This window comes from Carcharodon carcharias, chromosome 13 (genome assembly GCF_017639515.1).
Source record: "Carcharodon carcharias isolate sCarCar2 chromosome 13, sCarCar2.pri, whole genome shotgun sequence".
NCBI classification, from domain to species: domain Eukaryota; kingdom Metazoa; phylum Chordata; class Chondrichthyes; order Lamniformes; family Lamnidae; genus Carcharodon; species Carcharodon carcharias.
Window position 1 is genome coordinate 16,056,237 of NC_054479.1, and position 23,245 is coordinate 16,079,481.

General features: G+C 44.4%; 1 protein-coding gene across 4 annotated transcripts in view; it reads right to left on the reverse strand.

The window, feature by feature from the left end:
- LOC121286299 (unconventional myosin-XVIIIb-like) overlaps nt 1–23,245 on the reverse strand; it is a 341,286-nt gene that overhangs the window by 201,667 nt on the left and 116,374 nt on the right. For all 4 annotated transcript variants that reach the window (XM_041203361.1, XM_041203360.1, XM_041203359.1 and 1 more), the window contains exons 11-14: nt 21,664–21,822; nt 15,378–15,468; nt 14,056–14,248; nt 12,548–12,628 (exon numbers count right to left, since the gene is read on the reverse strand). In XM_041203361.1, the coding sequence (XP_041059295.1) occupies nt 12,548–12,628; nt 14,056–14,248; nt 15,378–15,468; nt 21,664–21,822 (524 nt within the window). The remainder of the gene's footprint in view (nt 1–12,547; nt 12,629–14,055; nt 14,249–15,377; nt 15,469–21,663; nt 21,823–23,245) is intronic.

Here is a 23,245-nt window from a genome sequence, read left to right on the forward strand (position 1 = left end):
GCAAGGAAGGTAAGTCACTGGGTAGATTCACAGGGTCTCCACCCAGTTGAGGAGAAAGTGAGAGCCATAAGAGAGGCACCTGCACCAAAGGACACCTCAGAGCTCGATTCATTCCTAGGAATGGTCAACTATTATGGGTGGTTCTTACCCAAATTGTCTACAGTGCTGGGCCCCCTGCATTCTCTACTCATTAAGAACTAATGTTGGTCTTGGGAGGCGCCCCAGTTCTTTCTGTGAAGGTGAAACAATTGTTACACTTGTCCAACCTATTAGAGTATTATGACCAGAAAAAAGAATTGGTGTTGACATGTGACGCATCCCCCTACGAGGGAGCAGTGCCCTCCCATCAGATGGACGATGGCACAGAACAGCCTATAGGTTATGAATGAAGAATGCTCACCGCAGCAAAAAAGGGATGGTCGCAGATAGAAAAAGGAGGCCTGTCCATCATCTTTAGCATCAAGAAATTTCACTAGTGTGTACACAGCCGCCATTTTACAATTGTTTCAGACCACAAACCATTGCTAGAATTGTTCAGTGAGGACAAGGCTATACCACCCATAGCCTCAGCAAGAATACAATGATGGGCTTTAATTCTGGTAGCGTACGAATACACTTTCATATATAAGCTTGGCATTCAAATCGCAAACGCCGATGCGCTTAGTCGTTTGCCTTCTCAAGGAAATGATGAGCACGTCCCGGTTCCACAGGAACTTGTTTTATTGTTAAGTTTCTTAGATTCCTCACTGGTTTGTGCTGGACAGATCAGAGACTGGACAAGTCGGGACCCCGTCCTATCTCAAATTTGAGAACAAGTGCTTCACGGTTGGTCACAGGAGCCCTTATCTGACAAAATGAAACTGTACTTCAACAGAAGACATGAAATAACCAGCCAGGCTGGCATCTTATTGTGGGGAGCACGAGTGATAGATCCTCCAAAGGGAAGGGAGTCACTTTTAATTGAACTACAAATGCACATCCAGGAATATCCCGAATGAAGGCCATAACACGTTGTTATCTATGATAGCCAAGGATGGGTGCCGAAATAGACAGTTTATTGAAGAATTGTGTGCAATGTCAGCTACTGCAAAAATTGCCATCCACAGCTCTGTTACATCCTTGGGAGTGGCCAGGTAGACCTTGGGTGCGGTAACACATTGACTATGTGGGGCCTTTCTTGGGAACAATGTTTCTGCTCATTATCGATGCCCGTTCAAAATGGACGGACATATATGAGGTGAAGTCACCAACGTCGACTGCTACAATTGAGAAACTACGTCAAAGGTTTGCCATTCACAGCCGACCAGAAGTAGTTGTTTCCGATAATGGCACGGCATTTACGAGTGCTGACTTTCAACGGTTTATCAGCCTCAACGGTATCACTTATTAAAAACCCCACCGTACCACCCTTTCTCAAACGGACTGGCCGAAAGGGCCATTCAAATGTTCAAGGCAGGCATGAAAACACTAACTGGCGATTCCTTAGCAACCAAGCTAGCACGTTTTCTTTCCCATTATAGGACCATCCCTCACACAACAACAGGTGTCACACCTGTGGAGTTATTGTTGAAACACTGTCTCAGGACAAGACTGAGCTTAATGATGCCGAATTTAGAGGGGAAGGTGGAAAGGAGTCAGGGAAACCTGAAAACTAGACACAACTGGTATAGTCGTGAGAGGAAATTTACCATGGGAGAGACGGTATATGTGAAGAACTTCGGAGAAGGACCAAAGTGGTTACCAGGTGAAATAAGTGCAGTGACTGGACCTCTGTCTTAGCACGTGGAGGTGGAAGGCCAGGTCATATGGAGACATGTGGACCATTTAGGGAAATGAGAAACGGATCACCAAGAATTGATTGCACCAGCGTTCACGACTGGGTCAGTGTTTCTTGTTGAGAATACTCAACCCAGGACTGAAATGTCTAATGTTCCTGTAAGGGTTGAGGATACAGAGCTGCAAGTGCTCAGGAAACTCCAGAAAAGCAGGTTCCTGACAAAGGATCTGAGGTTGTGGAGCTGCGACATTCCACATGTACCAGGAAACCACCTGAAAGACTGAACTTGTAAATTCCCTGCCCAGTGTAAATAATTTGTTGTCTTGAGAAATTTGTACTTGTAAATATATGTATATCTGAGTAAAGGAGGAGGGATGTAGTAATTATGGTTTTATTTAGTGTGTAATATACCTTTGAGAATAAAGCTTGTTAAGGAAGATCACATGAAATTTAGTACCTGATAGGAGAGTAGCGTGGCCTATCTCAGTAGTTAGTAATGTAGAGATAGAGTTTGAGCTGAAAGCACACATGCAGTTGCTGCTGAGTTCCTAGTAAATAAACTCTAAGTTTCCACCCAAGAAGTGTCTACTGATCACCTCTATCAATAGTACCAACTCGGCCACCTCTCACAACAAACAGAAACCAAGCTTTTGACCAAGTTAGAAATGGTTTGATATCAGTCCACCACAATCCAAAAAGCTATTGGAGTCTGGGTGCCGTACTGAAAACCGAATGGGTTTCAAAACTCTAAGCTGCACTTCCTGCTGGGCATTGTAAACATGACATCAGGGCCATATGGAGGTCCCAAGCCCGTCCATGTCATCAGCACATCTGTCAGCATAACCCTTCAGGAGGTGGCCTTTTAATTGGCCGCTGCATTTGCCAGTTAAGGGACTATGGGAAGGCTGTCAAGGCTACAGGCCCAGTCAGAGGGCCCACAGCAATGTCAGGGTGGCAGCCCCACTAAGAGAGGTATGTGCTGCTGAAGCAGGTAGGAAAACATGAGGGCGCTTCAACATGGAGGCACCCCTGGTGCTTAGAATTAATGAAATAAACCAGTAGAGATATCAGTATAGAGGGGAAACCCCTCTGGAGGGCTAGTGAATGACCTGTAGCCCCATCTTTACAGCATGAATCCTTTTGCTCTGTTGGCCCACCAGCCAGCCACAGGGAGCCCCTCTTGAGTGAGTCGATGGTCTTGGCACTTGGCAGTGGGCAGCTCTGACAGCAGGAAAATACCAGCACTGTTGCAAAATGGCTCCAAAGTGGGGCCTTAATTGGACTAATTGATTGCCAGCCTGTGTGGAGAGGGTTACCCACCCTCTTCCCAGCAGCCCAGCACCCCCCACCCACCCCACCACCAACAGCCCGTGGCTCACCCTCTATTTTCTTGACTCCCACCCCACCTCCAAGAGGGTAATCCAGCCCACCGTCTTTGCTTAGTGAAGCTGGTAATTGTAATGAATCTGGGGCAGTGTCAACCTAGTTCCCCATTACCAGGAGTCCACAAAACAAAACCGTCCATGATCTTACACAAGGGCAGCCATTTTTCTCAGAGCAGCAGCAAAAATATGTCTTTGGTGAAAGTTAAAAACCACCATGATAAAGTTGAGATATTCCCGTCTATTCTGCGATTCGGGCAGTGGACAGTCTCTGTACCTAAACTGGGAATGGGGCAGCCAATGGTCCAGTTTGTCCAGCAGTCTCCCAGAATTCAGGATTCATATCCCCTGCAAGCACTGCTGTGAAGAGCCCAGGAGAAAAAACTCGGAAAAGTCAAGCTCGGGAAGCAAGCACCACTGCTGTGTTTGGTAAATTCAGCTCTGTTACCATCCACAGACTGGTGGGGGATATGGTTCAGCTCCACTCCATGACTAAGCGGGCCACTTTCCCCCAGAGTTCAGCGCAGGGTGGGGATGAGGGTGAGGAACCAGGCGGTAAGGGAAAAGCCCTGGGGCCTTGGGTGGATGCACTGAGTCAAGAAGCCATGGGCCTGGAACTGATTCTGGAAGTGATGTGGCTTTTACAAATATGACCGTGGAACCAGTGGAATTCAGAGTGACTTGGGAGAGAGAATAATGGAAAACGCATTCTTAAAAGGTCCCTCACCCCAGAATATATCTGGCTTGGGACCTCAAAATTCCTCCACATACAATACAAAAGCCTCTTTCAATTTCTTACATAAGATTGCCAGAAGATCATAATTACCATGAGCACCAGATATAAATAAGAAGGACTTGCATTGATATAGCACTGTTCCTAACCTCAGGACATCCCAAAGTACTTTACAGCCAATGAGGTACTTCATCCTTTCATGGGACGTGGGCATCACTGGCAAAGCCAATATTTGTTGCCCATCCCTAATTGCCCTTGAACTGAGAGACTTGCTAGGCCATTTCAGAAGGCAGTTAAGAGGCAATTGCGTTGCTATGGGTCTGGCATCACATGTAGGCCAAGACCAGGTAAGGGCAGCGGATTTTATTCCCTACCAGATGGGCCTTTCAAACAATCCATGATGGTTTCATGGTCACCATTACTGAGACTAGGGGCTGAGTTTTCCGGTCGATGAGCAGGGGTGGGGCCTGCTCGCCGACGCATGAAATAACGCACGGTGATGTCAGACGGACTTCCCGATGTCACCGCGCGTCATTTAGATCTTCAGTTCGGCGGGCGGGCAGCCAACTCACCTGCGCACCCTTTGGACTGTCAAAGGCCTATTAAGGCCCGTTAAAAACTAATTAAAGCGATTAAACGAGCTACCTGTCCAACCCTAAGGTTAGGTGGGGGGGGGTGGGGGGCAAGTGAAGAGCCCAGGCAGCCTTCGCATTTTTCATGAAACCTCATCCAGGGGCGGGATGAGGTTTCATGAAGGGTTTTAAAATTCAGTTAAAATTTTTAAAATAATCTTTTGACATGTCCCAGCTCATGTGACAGTGTCACATGAGGGGACATGTTTTAAAAGTTTTTAAATGCTTCATTTCAGGTTTTAAATGTCAAACTGATGTCCCTGAGGCACCTCTGTGCCTTAGGGAGATTTCTGCACTCTATCGTGTACACGTGCGCAAAAGAGCACAGGCCCCGACTCAGGGAATCCTCCCCCTCCCTCCTGCCCGCACAGGGAGCGCTCAGCGCTTCCAGGCAAGCGTCACAATGGGCGGGCCTTAACTGCCCCGCCCATGTAGAATGGCAGTGCGGCCCCCCAAGATGGGGGGAAGAACTTTCCCTCGCTTCCAATTCCAGATTTTATTAATTGATTTTAAATTCCACCAGTTGCCAGTGTGGGATTTGAACCTGTGGCCTCAGTGTTAGCCCGGACTTCTGGATTAGTGGTCCATGCCATCCCCTCCCCCTTCAAGTATATTTGAAGTGTAATCATTGTTGTTATGTAGGAGACACAGCAGTCCATTTGCACACAGCAAGTTCTGACAAACAGCAATTTGGTAATGATCAGGTAAGTTTGGTTTAAATGATTTTGGTTGAAGGATAAGTATTGGCCAGGACACTGGGGAGAACTCCCCGAGCTCTACTTCAGACCTTGAGAGGGCAGGCAAGGCCTTGGTTTAATACCCCATTTGAAAACAGGAGATGGGAGAGTGGCAAATCGGGGCTTTATCTTTAAGTAAGGCACCGGTAAGGAATTTGACCCCATCACCTTAGAGCTGGGAGTGTTATCACCAAGCTACGGCTGATGATTGGCATTGGAAATAGTAACGTAGCAATTACTTTGCTGGAAATCAGATAACATTACAGCTGGAATGGTGGAAGTCAGATAGGCAGGATGGGCCAAATGGAAGGTGCCTGTACTCCAGACTCTAATGTACTTTTAACCTGAAATGTTCTGCTCATCTTCCAAGAAATGCATAATAAGGAAGAGGATAGAAAAGAGATACACTTTCAGAGGACCCCCCCCACCCCCACCCCCCCACCGAGTAGGGAACAGATCGTAATATGACTAAATTTGATACTGGGTTTGAGAGAGAGAGATTAGGGAGCCAAAAAGTAGGTTTTTATCTTTAAGTAAGGCAACAATTGAAGGGTGGCTTTCCAGGTACATGGCCTTCACATTCGACAACTATTGGCACAAAAACAATAAGCAGAGATTCCGAATTACAGGGGACCCAACCTTTAGGAGATAAATACATACGAACATATAAATACAATAGCATTTGAAAATTGTCTCCAAAAAAAAATCACATGACTAGATGTCAAATGATCAAATATCATCTGATTTTGAGGGCCAGGAATCATTTGATCAAACCTCTTGGAATACATCCAATAAGAGTTGATCGCCCTCACATGGAATGCTCATTGCTGATACTGAGCCAGAAAATAGAGCAGATTCTCCACTCAGTGACTTACTCCCCATGACGACCAGAAAAGCATGCAATCTCTGTCTCACAGATTTTACTCTCTAATTTAACTAGCCAATTACAGAACAATTTCAAACTTAAACAGGACTGTGAAGTGTAGATTTGTTACGGATTAATCTTCAAAGCCAGGCCACAATGCAGGCCACTCTGAGCTTCTTGCAGGAAACAGGAGCCAGAGTTGACCTGGCCATCAGGCGAGAAAGGGTTAAGCAGTGTGTCGTAAATTGTCACACTCCTATCGTGTCAGGCGAGGGAATGTCAAGAAAACATGGATCTAACAGGCAGCCATGTCTCAGCCACTGTGTGAGTAGTGGGGAGGTTAAAGAAGTCTAGGATCTCTTAGCTGTGTTCAAATAGGTCCACCAGGGATCAACTTCTAGCTTGTTTAGTGCACACTGTTCTTCTGGGAGGTAAAAACACCTGTGGAGCAGGTAATCCATATTCAGTGTATTGCCCTACTCTCTATCATTACCTCACTCAAAACGCCAAGAATGCTATAATGTTTTCACATCTCCTTTGGCAGATCTTGTGTTATTTATTCAGTCTTTTTCTCTATCAGAGGGGTATTATCTGAGCACTTCATGGGTGGAATCTTCTGCTCTTGTTGGTGGAGGGCTTGGAGACAGGAAGGCCATGTAATTAGGCAGTTCCCCCACCGCCTTCCTGCCTCAGCCAGAATTAAGTACTGGCGGTAAGGCACGTGGTCGAACTTCCCGCCCCGCCTCCTAGTGAGGCCCTTACCCACCGCCACTGGGATTGGCCCAGCTGCAGGCGGGCCTGTCGCCATGCAGCCTGTATGACAGCTAAAACCAGGCAGACAGCTTGTCACTTCCCAGGGGAGGGATCCCTCAATCAAAGGCACCGAGTCCCTGACTGAGGGACTCAACATCGGGAAGGGAGAGGTCACTGAGAAATACCTGACCATCTTTGCTGCCAACCTCCCTATACACGTTGCCCTGCAACCACCACCTGGCGAAATCGACCACCACCCGGCGAAACCGACCACCACCCAGCAAAACCAATCACCACGCGGCAAAACCAACCACCACCCGGCAAAACCAACCACCACCTGGCGAAACCGACCACCGCCCGGTGAAACTGACCACCACCTGGCGAAACCGACCACCACCTGGCGAAACTGACCACCATCCGGCGATACCAACCACCACCCCACAAAACCAACCACCGCCCGGCGAAACTGACCACCACCCACCAAAACCAACCACCACCCGGCAAAACTGACCACCACCCAGCAAAACTGACCAATGCCCGGTGAAACTGGCCACCACCCGGCGAAACCGACCAGCACCCAGCGAAACCAACCACCACCCCACAAACCAACCACCACCCGGCAAAACCAACCACCACCCCACAAACCGACCACCACCCGGCCAAACCGACCACCACCCGGCGAAACCAACCATTGCCCGGCAAAACCGACCACCACCCGGCGAAACTGACCACCATCCAGCGAAACCGACCAGCACCCAGTGAAACCGACCACCACCCGGTGAAACCGACAACCGCCCAGCGAAACTGACCACCGCTCGGCGAAACTGACCACCGCTCGGCGAAACCAACCACCATCCCACAAAACCAACACCCTCTCCCTCCCCGCCACATTACTTACCTGTGAGATGGGTCGCTCTGCAATCCTGGGACTCCAGTAGGTGTTTGTTCCTGCAGCAGCCACCATCTCCTCTGTGCGCTGCTAAGCACAAGAACTACTGGTCACTGATTGGCTAGCAAATGTCAGTAGGCGAGGCTTCCACTCCCGGGGCCCTGATTCCAGGAGAAGGCCAGCTGGTGGCCTCTCCACTGCCTCATTGGTTTGTGGTTCAGCGGGTCTTCCCAAAAAGAGGCAACATGGGTCTCTCACCAGCCCCCCAGTGGGCAGGCAAGAACTCCAATCCCTCAGCAAGATTCTACCCCATGTTAGGGTTGCCAACTCTCACTGGATGTATTTCCAGAGGTTTGATTGCATAATGTCTGGCTGCGCAACATCTGGTGATATTCAATTATGTGACATCTAGTCATATGATGCCCGATCACGTAAGTTGTGGAGACAATTTTCAAGTACTACGGCCTCATAACTAACTCTTCTGTCATTCAACCTCTCCTGTCTTCCACCCCTATCACAGTACTCTCTTTTGCCCTTGTCCCACCCACCCCTTGCTCAAAACCTATTACATCTCTAACTTTTTCCAGTTCTGATGAAGGCCATTGACCTGAAACATTAACCCTGCTTTTCTCTCCATCTGATGAGTTATTTCAGCAATTTCTGTTTTTATCCCATGCAGGTTAGGTGCCCTGCAAATGAGTACCTCTGCAAAGTGGTTTTTGTGTCAATAGTTGTCAAATGTGAAGTTCTGAGAACTGGAAAACTACCCTTTAAAGTTTGCCTTACTTAAAGATAAAACACTGCTTTGTGACTTCCCAATCTCCATCTCAATCCCAATATAAATCTAATCATACTAAGATATCTCCACTTGGTAGGTCCTCTGGAACTGTATCTCTTTTTCTTCCTCCTCCAATAACTCAAGCGTCTATTTCCATGAGCTAGAATTTCTCACGGAGCTCAGAAGGTTTGTTGTGATGGTAGAAAGGACTCATTTACTTTCGGGAAATACTTTTAATCTTTGCTATGTAAGGAATTTAACTTAATACAACAGATGCAGAACTTGGTGAGCTACAGTCTATTCAATAGTCTAAGCCAGCGCAAGGAGCACTGGCAGATTGTGAGGTTCCACCCCAGTATTCTCAAGCCTTCTATCTGAAAGACATTGACTCTTGCTGGGCTCCAGATATTGACCATCCTTGCTGCCAAAATAGTCATTATTGATGTGCGAGGCTGGACAATGAGTGGCTATCGATATTAATGTGACTGATATAACATCTGAGTCCAATCCTTTCTGCACATGGCATTCTCATGCAGACACATTCCATTAGGAGTACTGTAATCAGAAACATGAGCTTTAGGGTGATTTCTCCTCCCCCTTACCATTCCCCATTACTGTCCCAAAGGCCAGAATACCCCCTCACCTTTCTGCAAACCCTCTGCCACCACCCTAAGTGAGATTCATTAACCCAGTGGGCATGAGGGATCAAGACTGTGTCATTACATCTCTGATTAGCTCAGTGCCATGCTGGGTGATGCATTTGCCCATTAAGTGATCAGGAAGCTGCCTGTCACATCATTAATCATGGGCCTCGGTGATTAGCGCACTATCCTTTCACCTCTGGGACTTGTGTGTGAATCAGACTGATGAATGCTCTCTCTTTTGTCACCTGCTGTGAAACCTCACCCTCAGCTCATATGTCCGTACAACCCTCTAGGATGGGTGCTCATCCCAGGTAGCCGTTCCTTCATCGCTAACACATTCTCTAAAACTTCACCTATTCAGTATTGTTAAGTGAATAAGTAACACGCCAGAGAGTACAGGGAGAAAAGTTTTATTTTATGCCGTCCTTTAAGTAAATACCCTGCCAATTAAATTGGCTGAGTTGTCTCCCATTATCCTTGTGCTGAATGCTCCTGAAACAGTTTGGTGCTATAGTGCTTTCACATTTCCTTTGGCAGATCTTATAAAATAACACATTATTTAGTCTTTTTTTTCCTATCAAAATAGGAGGGTGTTTCAATGAATAAACTCTTAATAAATAGTAGTAGTGCCACTGCCCCAAGCAATCAGAAATGAATTACAAAAATGGACTGTGTGGTAATGGTGCATGGCACTGCACTGACCTCCTCAAGGATTCTGTATTTGTGAATAATAAATATCGTGTTAAATTGTAGCTTATAGCTCGGTTTGTGGGTGTAATTCTATACATGGAACTGACCCATTACCTACCCCAAGGTTGATCCATGATCTATCCAATCTCAAGTGAGTCCCACACCATGGGCCTGATTTTCCCCACGGAGGTGGATATCAGGAGTCCCTACTGTTTTCGGGTCCCAAACCTGTCTCTGGTAGGAAACTGATTAGAGTCAAGATTTTCATGTGGGTGAGTGCTTAATTAGCATGGAGATCGGTTCCCTGACCAATTAAGGGCAGAGTGTGGGCTCTTGACACTGGAGCGCCAATCAGCATCCTTCCAGCTTCAGAGACACTCCCAGCTTCAGTGCAAGGTTAGTAACTGAAAGGACGCCTCTACAAGAAGCCCTCTCAGCCACTTTATAAAAAACCTTAATTAGAAAAGTACAAAAAGCAGCCAGGTCACCAATGAGATTGAGGAAAGGAGTCCATCTCCGGGAGGGCCTTTGACTGCACCCCCACCCAGGGAGGCAGGTGGCCCTGCCTCGAGCGTTGGCCCCAAAGCAGTTGATCTGCCCCATAATGGCAACGGGAAACTGGAGGCCAACTGGAAAATTCCCAGTCAGCCTCCATCACCAAGCTTAACAAGGCTGTTAAGGCTGGACAGGTGGACAGCCTTCCCAAGCCTCGAACACACATCAGTAAAAATGCCCGACATCAGGAAGGGGATCGGGAAGCCAGTGTGCTGGCCGGCTGCTTAATTTTCAGGCCCCAGCCCCTTGGTTCCCGATTGACAGAGCCCTAAAATTCAGTCCATGACTTGATTCAACTGGTACTTCAGTGCAAGAAAGAAAGACCTTGCATTTATATAGCATCTTTCATGACTTCGGGATGGTCCAAGGCACTTCACAGCTAATGAATTATTTTTGAAGTTCAGTGACTGTTATAATGCAGGAAATGTGGCAGCCAGTTAGCACACAGCAACCTCCCACAAACAGCATGTAGAAAATAACAAGAGAATCCATTTCCAGTGATGTTTGTTGAGGGATGAATATCAGCTCGGACACCAGGGAGAACTCATTTGATCCTGCTTGAAATGGTGTCATGGGATCTTTCAGGTCCAGCTGACAGGGCAGACTGTGCTTCAGTTAAACGTCTCACCCAAAAGATGGTGCCTCTGGCAGTGCAGCACCTTCTCAGCCTAGATTGTGCGTTTAGGTTTCTGGAGTGGGACTGGCTCGCTCTATGGGAGGTTATTAGTGAACTCTCATCTTCAGGTCCAGCTTTGCTATGACTGTTTGCATTATTGTTTTCTATATTTTGTGGAAAGATTGCTAATTATAGGCTAAAGTGAATCTGCTATTTGCCTTTGCTATTTAATATTCATAGATATGTTTGGTAATTTATCATCTGTCTTCTGCCAAACGTCACTGACTTGAAATGTTAACTCCATGTTTCCCTCTCCACAGATGCTGCCTGACTTGCTGAGTGTTTCTACCACATCCTGCTTTTATCTCAGGTTTCCAGCCCCTGCGGTATTTTGGAATCGGTTAGCTAGGAGAATCTACTTTCTGCTGCGTTATTTTAATCACACTCGTGATTTGTTTCACATTAAAGGTCAGATTTTATTTAACCTTAAAACATGTTCAAAAGAAGCTCATTACAAACACAGAATAAACAGCAGCAATGGGAGGGCCGTCAATCAGCTAATTTGTACAGGAAGGGAAATCGGGAACGTAAATGCAGGAAACTGCCTATTTCCCACCAGGTGTTCCTTTATCATTGGTGTAACTGCCCTTAAAAAAATTGCCCTAGAGGACAAATTTTATGATGTCAGGACTAGCTCGCTGCCTCCATTTTTTTGGTGGTATCTTAACATCACAAGGAACTGAGCGTGAATTATTCCCGCCAAAGGCACTAAAATCACCATGACAACCAACTGCATCTGCTGGTCTTCTTTGAGACTACACTTTTAACAACAATTCGAAAGCAGATACTGGTTATCAGCACATTTTAATGAATAAGCAGGAGTCACAGTTTTGCTTTTGCTTTGAAATGTTATTGCTTCAATGGCTGTTCTTCTCCAACTAACTCAGTGGGTGTCCGCCCTATCTCAGCAATCCCCCTGAGCTGTCATCTGCTTTATTCTTTTGATCCAGATACTTGCTCCCAGCTCCACTATCAGAGGTTAATCCTTCCCTCGCTATGCTCCAGTCCTCTGGAATGCCCTTCCCTGATTACTTTGCCTTGTCATCTTTCCCCAACCTTCAAGAATCTCCAAAAATTTCTCCTCCCTCTTCTCTTTGACGATACCATTAGTCTCACTGGCAGCCCACCCAGTATTTGTCTTTGTTTTTTTGTCCCTGCTCATTGTTCACAGTTATAAGTTTTGAGGCTTTTTTTTTTAAACATGAGGACATATGTAAAGTGTTATAACGCCACAATTAGACTGGTTCTCACTTAAAGTGAAGATAAATAGGCTGAAATGGAAGGTATGAGGTTATCTGTGAAGTTTTGGCCCCTCATAGCTACTGCATGGATTCCAATCACAGAGGTCCAGACCCCTAAATGTCTCTCATCACTTCAGTACAAGTGTTTCAGATTAATGTTTCCAGGTCCCATTGGAAACCCTCTGCTTTGCTTACCTGGCTTGAAGTTTGATCGATGACTGACACTGTAGATGCTGGAAAGGTTTCAGCCATGTCAAATGTCACCTGAACGTTTTCCTGTTGAGCAAGATTAAAACCGTAAATTCAATGAGCTTCAATATTCTGTTTTCAGTTCTGGAAATGTTTAAAAGCATAGATTGTTATAAACTAGTCAGATTATTCATTTTTAATAGCTCTACCCATTATTGTGTGCAATGAAAAAGACCAGCAAATGACACAGTAAATTTAAAAAATGCCCACAGTACAAATAAAAAGACACTTTTTTCTGATTGGTTCAAATAACCAAGCCATTTACTTAAATATGAATGCATGGATGAAACAAACAGCCATTTGTTACCTTAGCCGCCTGAAAATTTGATACTATTAATAGCATTTATAGCATACAAAATTCAAGATTCTTGAAAACTGTTTTACAGAATCTACCAGCATGATTGCCCATTACATTTTACCAAACATTCATCAATTTTTGACTCAATAGCCCTCGTTTTCCTTTCTGTTCCAGCTTGCATTTATACAAACATCCCCAGGATCCTATTCCTCTCTGCACTCTTCCCTACCTCAGTAATTTGGTGCCCCTCAGAAGCTGTTTTCTGATCTTCCCCACGTGCACAATTTTCTCTCCCCCTCCACTTTACCTTTCGACCTTCTCCAACCATATTACCTTTGCCATCCATTCACAATGTCAGAGTCAGAGTTATCACCTGAATCCATCTGCTACACCAATCGGACAACTGTCCAACTGAGCAATAATAATGCTCTATACAGGACCTCAACAAGTAAAGTGCACTTCTGAATATTACTGATAATTTACTATTCATCTACCCAATTGCTAAAGGGCTGGCAGTCACAAGCACACAAGACAATCCATTTTAACTCATCTATCTACAACCTACAGATACCCACCACAGCACCTAGACGTTCTTAAAAAATTCCCTGTGTTTTTTTGCCTCCACCGTCTTACCCAGAGTCCACTCAAAATATTGGTCACTCTTTGTACAGAGATGGCCTTCCTTGAACCAATTCCAAATCCACATTTCATGACTTTGATGGAAAAGAAGATGAGCGTTAATAAAATACCTTTACATATCCCAAAGTGCAGGATGGAGATTAAATTTAAAAAACACTGTATCCTGCAATTCTATTCCCATAATTAATCTTGAAATAATGTTGTAGATTCATATTTTGCAGATATGTTTAGACCATATATACCTGCATGCAAATCTTGCAATCCCCTCTGATCCCCTGGGATCAGAACTCCTCAGAACATCCTACTGCCTACTACTTTCCATCACCAGCAAACCTCAGTGTTCCACTTACGTTACCTGTATCTCAGTGGTTGCATAAGATTAACAGCAATGAAAGTCCAACGTTCAATGGCAACCCACAGAAATCTAACCAATCTGGTAAGATCCAAGGCTTCCAAAAGACCTAACAAAGTTCACCAGAACAAATAAAAATGAAACATGGAGCTATCGTGACATCACCTCCTTGAATCTATCCAGCTGAGACACAAAAGTGCGCTCATGGAAAAGCATCTGTAGTCTCTCGTGCACATAGTTGTGACACAGCTCTTCAAACGTGGCTGCTCTCTCTCTGTTTTCATGGTGCGGATTCTGAAAGCCCGGTGTGTCCACCACCATGATTGATGTCAGTGCCAACTGTTGGGAAGAAACTGACCTGAGGGAAATGGAAGCAGAAACAGGTATGAATCCATATATAGAAGTTGCTTTTCTATATGTTCAAATGCCAAACTTAGAGTTGAAATTGCAATTAGACTTCATAGAAAGCATCAGCATTGCCCAAATTGGACATTGGAGCAGGAAGAGGCCATTCAGCTCCTCGAACCTATTCTGCCATTCAGTGAGATCATGGTCGATCTGCATCTATACATCACCCATATTCCTTGGCTCCATACCCTTTTATACTCTTGCCTAGCAAAAATCTATCAACCTCAGATTTAAGGTTTACAATTGAGCTAGCATCTACTGCTTTTTGTGGGAGAGAATTCTCCACTTCCCTTTGCATGAAGAAGTGTTTCCTAACTTCCCTCCTGATTTTAAGGTTACATTCCTTTTGCTCTGGACTCCCCCACTAGTGGAAATCATTTCTTTTTATCTCCCCCAGCAATTCCTTACAAAACCCTAAAACTCTCAATCAAATCATCCTCTAATGTTTTATATCTTGGGGTAGACAGGCCTAATCTTTCTTCATAACCTGACTCTTAGAACCCATGTGACGTTCTGGTGAATCTACACTGCACTCCTTCTGAGGCTAATAGATAAAACTTGGTTAGGTGATAGGAAAGGAACTTTGGTGTGGGCTTGATGTTGTACCAGTAGTAGTCACTAATTCAGTTAATGCAGTACTTGATCATTTCACAAAGCCTACGAATGATCATATTGTGCCAATTCCATGGGAAGATGGTGTGTAGTGGTAACGTCACCGGACCGGTAATCCAGAGGCCCAGGCTAATGCTCTGGAGTCTTGGATTCAAATTTGAATTCAATTAATTAATAAAGCTGGAATATAAACCAGCCTCAATAATGGTGACCATGAAACTATCATCGATTGTCGTAAAAACCCACCTAGTTTACTACTTTAGGGAAGCAAATCTGCCGTACTCACCTGGTCTGGGTTACGTGTGACTTCAGGCCCACAGCACTGTGGTTCACTCTTAACAGCCCCCTGAGATGGCCAAATTCAAGGGGATTAGGGACGGGCGAGAAATGCTGGCCTTGCCAGCGACGCCCACATCCCATGAAAGACTAATAAAACGTTCTCCGATTATTGGTACACAGCTGTTTACCTGTTGATGAGCATGATGATAATGGCAAATAGTTCTTCATATAATCCAGCAGCCATTCCTTCCACACATTCCAAGCCTGTCAAACGAGGGCCTAAAAGAAACAGAAAAACACACATTGCATATATTTTACACCCACGTGACACAGTCAGGAATTTTCCTCTCCAGCAGTGTAGGCTAGATTCAAAACCAAATCACAGACAAAAGGGCCTACTGCATTTCATGTCCACCCACAGCCCTACCTCCAACTCAGAAAAAAGCCCCAGAATGTTTTCCTTCCTTTGCGAGTCTGAATTATACTTTGGAAGTTGCAAAAAAAAAGACCATTTGTGATTAGGACGATACCAGGAATGTGTGATTATGCATATCAGGAAAGGATTGATAGGTTTGGCCTCTCCTCCCTTGATAAAAAGACTGGTGGGTGACCTAACTGAGGTCTTTAAAGTTTTGAAAGGTGTTGATACAGAGTAGATACAGAGAGAACGTTGTGGGGGAGAGCATAACTGGAGGCCATCAACATAAGACAGTCACCAAGAAATCCAGTAGGGAATTCAGAAGAATCTTCTTTACCCAAGGAGCAGTGTAAATTTGGAACTCACTACCACAGGGAATGGATGAAGCAAATACTATAGATGCAATTTAGGGGAAACTGTACAAGTATATGAGGTAAATTTATAGGTGGTTACAATGATAGATTTAGATGTGAGGAGGCTCAAGTGAGCATAAACACCAGCATGGTCTGGTTGGCTGAATAGCCTCTTCCTGTAACATATCAGACGTTTGTAATGACAGGCTCGACCCTGCCCAGGTGAATTTAGACATCCAGACTACACCTTTTCCCTCGATGTTAGTGTCTGCCTCTGCTGGAAGGAAGAGTACATCGCAACTTTTATTGTCATTAACCGTGAACTAAAGTAGATGTCTTGACATTGTGGCAACTTGTCGGGAAAAATGGAGAATATAACTGGGAAAGCAGGAAGATAAAGAAATGCTTGCCTAATGTCTGTTACAGGGAAGTTATTGGAATCCATTTTGTGACGGTCTCACATTCACAGAGCTGCCTCCACCCACTTCTCCCCGTGGGGCTGCGGGGGTGAGGGGGGGTGCAGCAGAGCTGCCAGTCACCTGATTGGACCAGCAACATTGAAAGCCCACCCACTGTCCGTAATAGGACGGTGAGACTGGAGGCAGCCAATTTGGAGACCGCCTCCGGGAAACCAGTCCCTCGGTCTTGCTCCCGGCAGTGGTGGGCTTTGGGACCCCATTTGATTTCTGTCGTTGGAATCCTAAAGCCCACTGGAAAAACCCTATCCAAACGGACTGAAAACCCAACTGCAAATTCCATGGACAGGAGCCAGAATTCTAGGAAAAATGTACGGATGAGTTTATAAAATAGTTGCCACAGGCACAGTCTGTTTTCCTTTGGTGAGAGAAAAGCACCTTATAAGGTTAAGAGAAATAGCTTTACAGTGCAAGATCAGATTGTTATTAATTGTTTCAACAGTTAGATGTTGAGCTTGAAGCATCACTTTTATATATACTCTTTTGAGTATACCAAATGAACAAAATAAACTAACTAAAATAAAAGCAAAAAACTGCAGATGCTGGAAATCCAAAACAAAAACAAAAATAAAAATACCTGGAAAAACTCAGCAGGTCTGACAACATCTGCGGAGAGGAACACAGTTAACGTTTCGAGTCCATATGACTCTTCAACAGAGCTAAGGAAAAATAGAAGAGAGGTGAAATATAAGCTGGTTTAAGGGGGGGGGGGAAAGTAAAGCTGGATAGAGGGCCAGTGATAGGTGGAGATAGCCAAAAGATGTCACAGACAAAAGGACAAAGAGGTGTTGACGGTGGTGATATTAGCTAAGAAATGTGCTAATCGGTGACATTAAGGGTGGAAAGCAGGATGAGCAAGGTACAGATAGCCCTAGTGGGGGTGGGGTGGGGTGAAGGGAAGGGATCAAAATAGGCTAAAAGGTAATAAGGCAAAAGAGAGAGGCGGAAATCCTGTCGGAGAGAAGAGCAATACTTCTTCAAGTTAGGCATTCCTTGAAGAGAAGTGGCAGTCAATTTAACACTAAGGTAAAAGCAAAAAACTGCAGATGCTGGAAATCCAAAACAAAAACAAAAATAAAAATACCTGGAAAAACTCAGCAGGTCTGACAGCATCTGCGGAGAGGAACACAGTTAACGCTTCGAGTCCGTATGACTCTTCAACAGAACTAAGGAAACCTGACAACAGAATTCCTAAAGCCCATCCCGCCTTCAGGGAACGGAGATTTTTGGCCTCACACCAAGTTAAGTTCCTCCGCCCGGCAAGCTTCCCACTGCTGGTGGGACCAGAAGAAAAAAATAAACTAACTGATGGACCACCCCTAAAAGGGCCACCATAACAAAGACAAAACGTTAAAGGAAACTTGGCAAATTAAATTAGAAAGTAATTTTGGGCGGGAGATAAGGCACTTCAGCCCCTGCGTCCACCAGTCACGGCATCACTTACAGTGGATGGAATCTTTCCGGTCCCACCAGCAGCAGGAAGCTTGCCGGGCAGAGGAACTTAACTTGGTGTGAGGCCAAAAATCCATTCCCTGAAGGCAGGATGGGCTTTAGGAATTCTGTTCTCGGGACTTTAAAGGCAGGTCGAGCTTCCCAATGAACAGTGTCAGGAAGCCCTTTTGCATGTATTAGCAAGTCATGCACGCTCATTAAAAGGCCATCTCACTGGAATGAAGATGCCCCTCCAAATTAAGTTCCCAGCCGGTGAGAAATACTTTTATGACTGCACATAAGTGCCGTGCACCTAGTGAGGTAGACTTCTCCCATGATTAAAGGTGAATTTGCCGCTGCATTGTCCTCTTTAGGGCATGTCGGTAAATGCCAGCCTATGCTTAAGAGCGGCTGGTGGCATTGCAAGTTGCATGGAGGATCACCAAGGAAGGGTTAGCAGGGAAGTATGGAGCGATGGCCGGGTAAAAGCAGAAGGGATAAAGGAGGCTACCTGGGTGCTCCTTAAGTATGGTGTCTGGACCTTCAACCCCATGAAGTAATGATGGGGATGGCGACTTGCTGCCCGACCCCACCATGAGATTCAGCGAGGTCCTTGCGGTTGCAAAGGTAATGAGCTGTACAGCGCAAGATCATCCGTGGTCAGTCATCCTGCTCCACAGCGGGAATCGGTCTCACTTTCGTGCCCACCACCAAACTTTAGACTCCAAAGTGGAATATTCCAGCCGGTATTACACGAGGTTGTCCGATTAATGAAATATACAGCTATCTGAACTGTGCTCTACAAAGAAAGCCCAAAGTAAAAAAAAGGAATAAACTTGCACTTATATAGTCCCCTTCATGACCACAGGACATCCCACAGCACCTTACAGCCAACAAAGTGCGTTTGATGTGTAGTCACTGTTGTAATACAGGAAACTTGGTAGCCAATTTGTGCACAGCAAGCTCCCACGTTCGGCAAAAGTTCTAAGAAGAGCAAAGCCCTGAGTTTGAAAATTAATCGAATATATTTGAGCATAAGTTTGGCCCAATGAATAGTTTGAACCAGTAGAAAGGATTGTGCAGCACTGAAATCAATCTTCTTCATACTTGGAGCAGAGAGAAGGAGTCACCAGTGGCAATAAATGAGACATTCATATGACTCATGGTACTGTTGAACTAGTGGCTAATAATGAAGGTGGGAAATTCTCATTCAGCAGTTGGCCCCGAACACAGTCTCTGCTGAACAAAAAATAATCCATTGCTTAAAATCAGAGATGTTTTTCAGGAGTGTCAAGGAGCTATATAAATGCAAGCATTTCACGGTATTTCTTCTCTCATATTGAAAATTAATGTTCACAGCTCTGGCCTGTGATGGAGAGAAACTTCCCTCTCGGGAGAAAAGATAGATACTATTCAATTTGAACTCCCTGATCTATGGAGATTGCATTTCATCGGTGCGCTCATTAATTGTAGTCCAACGCACTCATTTGCATACAACTCACATCAGGTTCTGCTCATTTGGAAGCACAGCTACTGAAGCATTGTAACCTTCTGGCTACATTCTGAGCATGTTAATAACCAGCCAGCATAACATTCTCCTTTTTCTTTTGGAGACTCATTAAAATGAAGGGTCACCCGAATGGATAATGCAACATTTCTTGCTTTATCAGACTTCTCTGCTTTATGCCAATTGTCAAGTTTCAAGAAATCTCCTGTTACGGTTCCAGTCCCCAACTGCTGATCTATAAATATCTCAGCAGCATTCAGGGGAACCATATTCTACCTACGTAATTAAACTTTATTCAGGAGATTCACTGTCATCACAAGGCAGGTCATAACCAACGACCTTTCATTTTTATAATGCCTTTAAAGAATAAAACTGTCCCAAAGCTCTTCAGCAGACTGATATCAGACAAAACTTGACATCAAACTACATAAAGAGATATTAGGAAATGCGGCCAAAAGTCTGGTCAAATACCTAGGTTTAAAAGAATGACTTCAAGGAGAGTGGGGTAGAAAGGGCCTTTCAACCACCTGTGGTATAGAACCATACAAAGGGTTATAGGAACAGGGGGAGGTCATTTAACCTCTTAAACCTGTTCTGCCATTCTGTGACATCTTGACTGATCTGTGACCTATTTCCATGCCCCACATTTCTTAATACCATTGGTTAACAAAAAACTTTCAATCTGAGATCTAAATTTACAATTGATTCAGCATCAATTGTCATTTGTGAAAAAGAGTTCCAAACTTCTACCACCCTTTGCATGTAGAAGTGTTTCCTAATTTCACTCCTGAAAAGTCTGGCTCTAATTTTTGAACTATGTCCCCTAGTCCTAGATTCTCCAACCAGCGGAAGTAGTTTCTCTGTATCTATTCTATCTGTTCACCTTAATATCTTGAAAACTTCAATCAAATCGCCCTTAGTCTTCTAAATTACAGGGATTACACCATAGTTTGTGTCATCTCACCTTGTAATTTAACCCTTAGAGCCCAGGTAATTATTCTGGGAAATCAATACTACTCCCTTCAAGGCCAACATCTATCCTAAGGAATAGTGCTCAGAACTGAACAAAGCACTCCAGATGTAGTCCAACTAGGACTTTGTATAACTGAAGCATTACTTCTACCCCTTTGTGTTCTAGTCCTCTAGATATATGATCTCATGTTGTGTAGTCAGTGTTGTCAGATGAGAAAGGCACTATAACCTATTTGATCTCATCCTTTCAGCTGACCAAGCCTATTATACTCCCATAATAGCATTTGGCTGTTTCTGAAATTTGTCCAGTGTCTTAGCCTCAACCATCCTTCCCTGGAAACCCACTCCATTTATTGATCACCCTCTGTGTATAATTAAAACAGAAATCCTGCTTCTGACCTAAACTTGGCCAATATGACTGGAGGAGTTTGTAGTTGAGAGGATCATTGTACCTTATCCTCATTCCACCACATCCACTCCAGTTTTATGCTCCTGTGAGAGGATAGCATGTAGCAATCTTTTCTCCCCCCACTTCCCTTCAACTTTCTCTTCCCTCGCCTCTCCTTATGGCATTAATTGGGCAAGATTTCATGAACACTGGGCATCCTCCTGCAATGTTGCCAAATGGTCATTGTTCATTCTGAGTTTTGACAGCAACTGTCAGACTGGGAAGAGATTACAGCCAAGTCTATTCCATCCTTTCACATCCACACACACAGTTATGAAGCAGGGATCATCAACAGCATCAACCCTAGATAGTTTTCTCTTCCCTAATTCAGGACAAATGTACCATCTTCATTGCTACTCGAGCTAAGATCTGCTAACTTGCTGTAGAACAGCATCCTGGGGCCTTTCCATTCTGTAGGGTTCAGAGATGGTGATTTTTTAAAAATCTCTGAATCATGAAGAGAATTAGTTCCAATGTCAATGCCATTGCATGCACAAGATCCATCTCTACTTAGCAAAACTAAGATCGAGCTCATTCAATGATCTTCAGGACTCCCATTAGTACTCCTTTCACCACAGGGCTCGGGACAACCAGAATCACCCAACAAAAATAAATCGCAGGTTTGAATTCACTTGGATTTGGAGTTCCTACACACAGGGTTCTGGATTGACACTCCAGTGGTCCATACAGCTACTGAGTCAATGGATGGAAACAGTTTAGGTTAATATGCCTTGAGAGTTCAACGGACAGTCAGAAAACAAACAATCAACTCCTGTTTTATGTAACATTTAAGAAAACGTAGACTTTAAACAGAAGCAAATTAGGCCGATCTGACTCAGTTTTTTAGACGAGATATGCGTCATCTCTACCTGTTGCAGTGTCATCTGAATTAAGCTTGCTTGTAGCCTGCTGGATGATCAGTTTGAGGTGATGTTTGAAGACAGCAATTGAGAGTTCCTCAAGTTCACAACCAAGCACGCTGGCTGCATTCTGTGCCCACTCAAACTTCATAAATTGCTTCCTGCCGACTGAATGAACATGAAAAATGAAAAACAGAGATTCCTTCAGCTTAAAACATATAATGAGATCAATCAATACAATGCAAATTCGGCTCTCAAATCTGAAGTAATCAATTCTGCTCAATTTAATGTTCTGGGCTATGAAACAAAAAAAATTGGCTGGGTTTTGCATAAAGTCAGTATTTCTTTTTTTTTAAATAAAAAAGAGACATTTCTATTGCATGAGTCGGCTTTTTATGCTTCTACACCCACGAAGAAATTCTTCAACTTGTGCTGGAGTTGCTTATATTAACAAAGCCATTGGAAAACAGATTAATGACAAGTGTTTGAAAGAGAGATCAAGGGACAATATCAAAACAGCCATGTTGTGAACTATCTGGGCTGAATGGGTAACAGCAGGTTGCCAGGAAACTCTGCTGAAGAGCCTCGACTAGCAAGTAGCTTAATAATAGAGTAGAAGATGTTGCGATTCCAGGTCTCAATGCCTTGCCTGCTCTTCCTCACCCGAAAGTTAACACTACCTGGGTGTAAAAATATATTCCTATTGAGCAGTTCGGCTGAGTACATCTTATCTCCAAAGTAATAATCGCTACAATTATAATTGTTTCAACAAGCTCTGAGTTTGTTCAGAGTGTTATCTTCTCTGCCATCCACAGGAACTGTCGGACAAGCTACAGCTTGAGAATTTACTCTGGCCTCACAGTTAACAATACTGGTAATCTGAAGTGTAAATGGGAAACACTGCAGTGGCACAGCCAAGTCCATCTGAGTCAATCTATCAGCCTGACCTCAATCTCTACTTGGTATTCGCCCTTTCTACATTGTTTTCTGAGACATGTCCTGACTTGTGCTAATCAGCCCTGTCAAGGGTCCCGTTCAAAACATTAGCCGACCTTCCCACTTCAGAACTAAATCGAAGTGCTATGTATTCCCGGCTTTTTCTGTTTCCTATTTAAAAAGTAGTATCAAGCTCCAGCACTTCTCCACTTCCTAAAGTCTGAGCTGTGAATGCATAAAACGGAAATCACAATAAAGGGTCTGTTTCAAATGTACAGATCCTTGCTGCCCTTTCAAGGAACAAGGAATATTGCATATCAAACCACTACAGCAATAAGGAGAGTTTCTTTCCTTCTGTCTGCACACATTTAAATCAACAGAAAGAAAACGGAGTGGATTCCTTGACCTCTCTCCCACATGATTTTTTTAAATTATATTTACTGCCTGAGCTCTTACCCGCAAAGGTCACGGCTGAAGAGCCATTTGCAAAAGGTCACGTCACTGCTCTGCAATCATGATCACTTTTTGTCTGCACTCTTGCCTGAATTTTGTAGCCGTCCAGTGCGAAATAAAACATGCACCTCGTTGCACCTCTCAGGGAAACTTCCAAGGTGTTTCTCATCCAAAATTAAATTGAAATGCAGTGTAGGCGGAT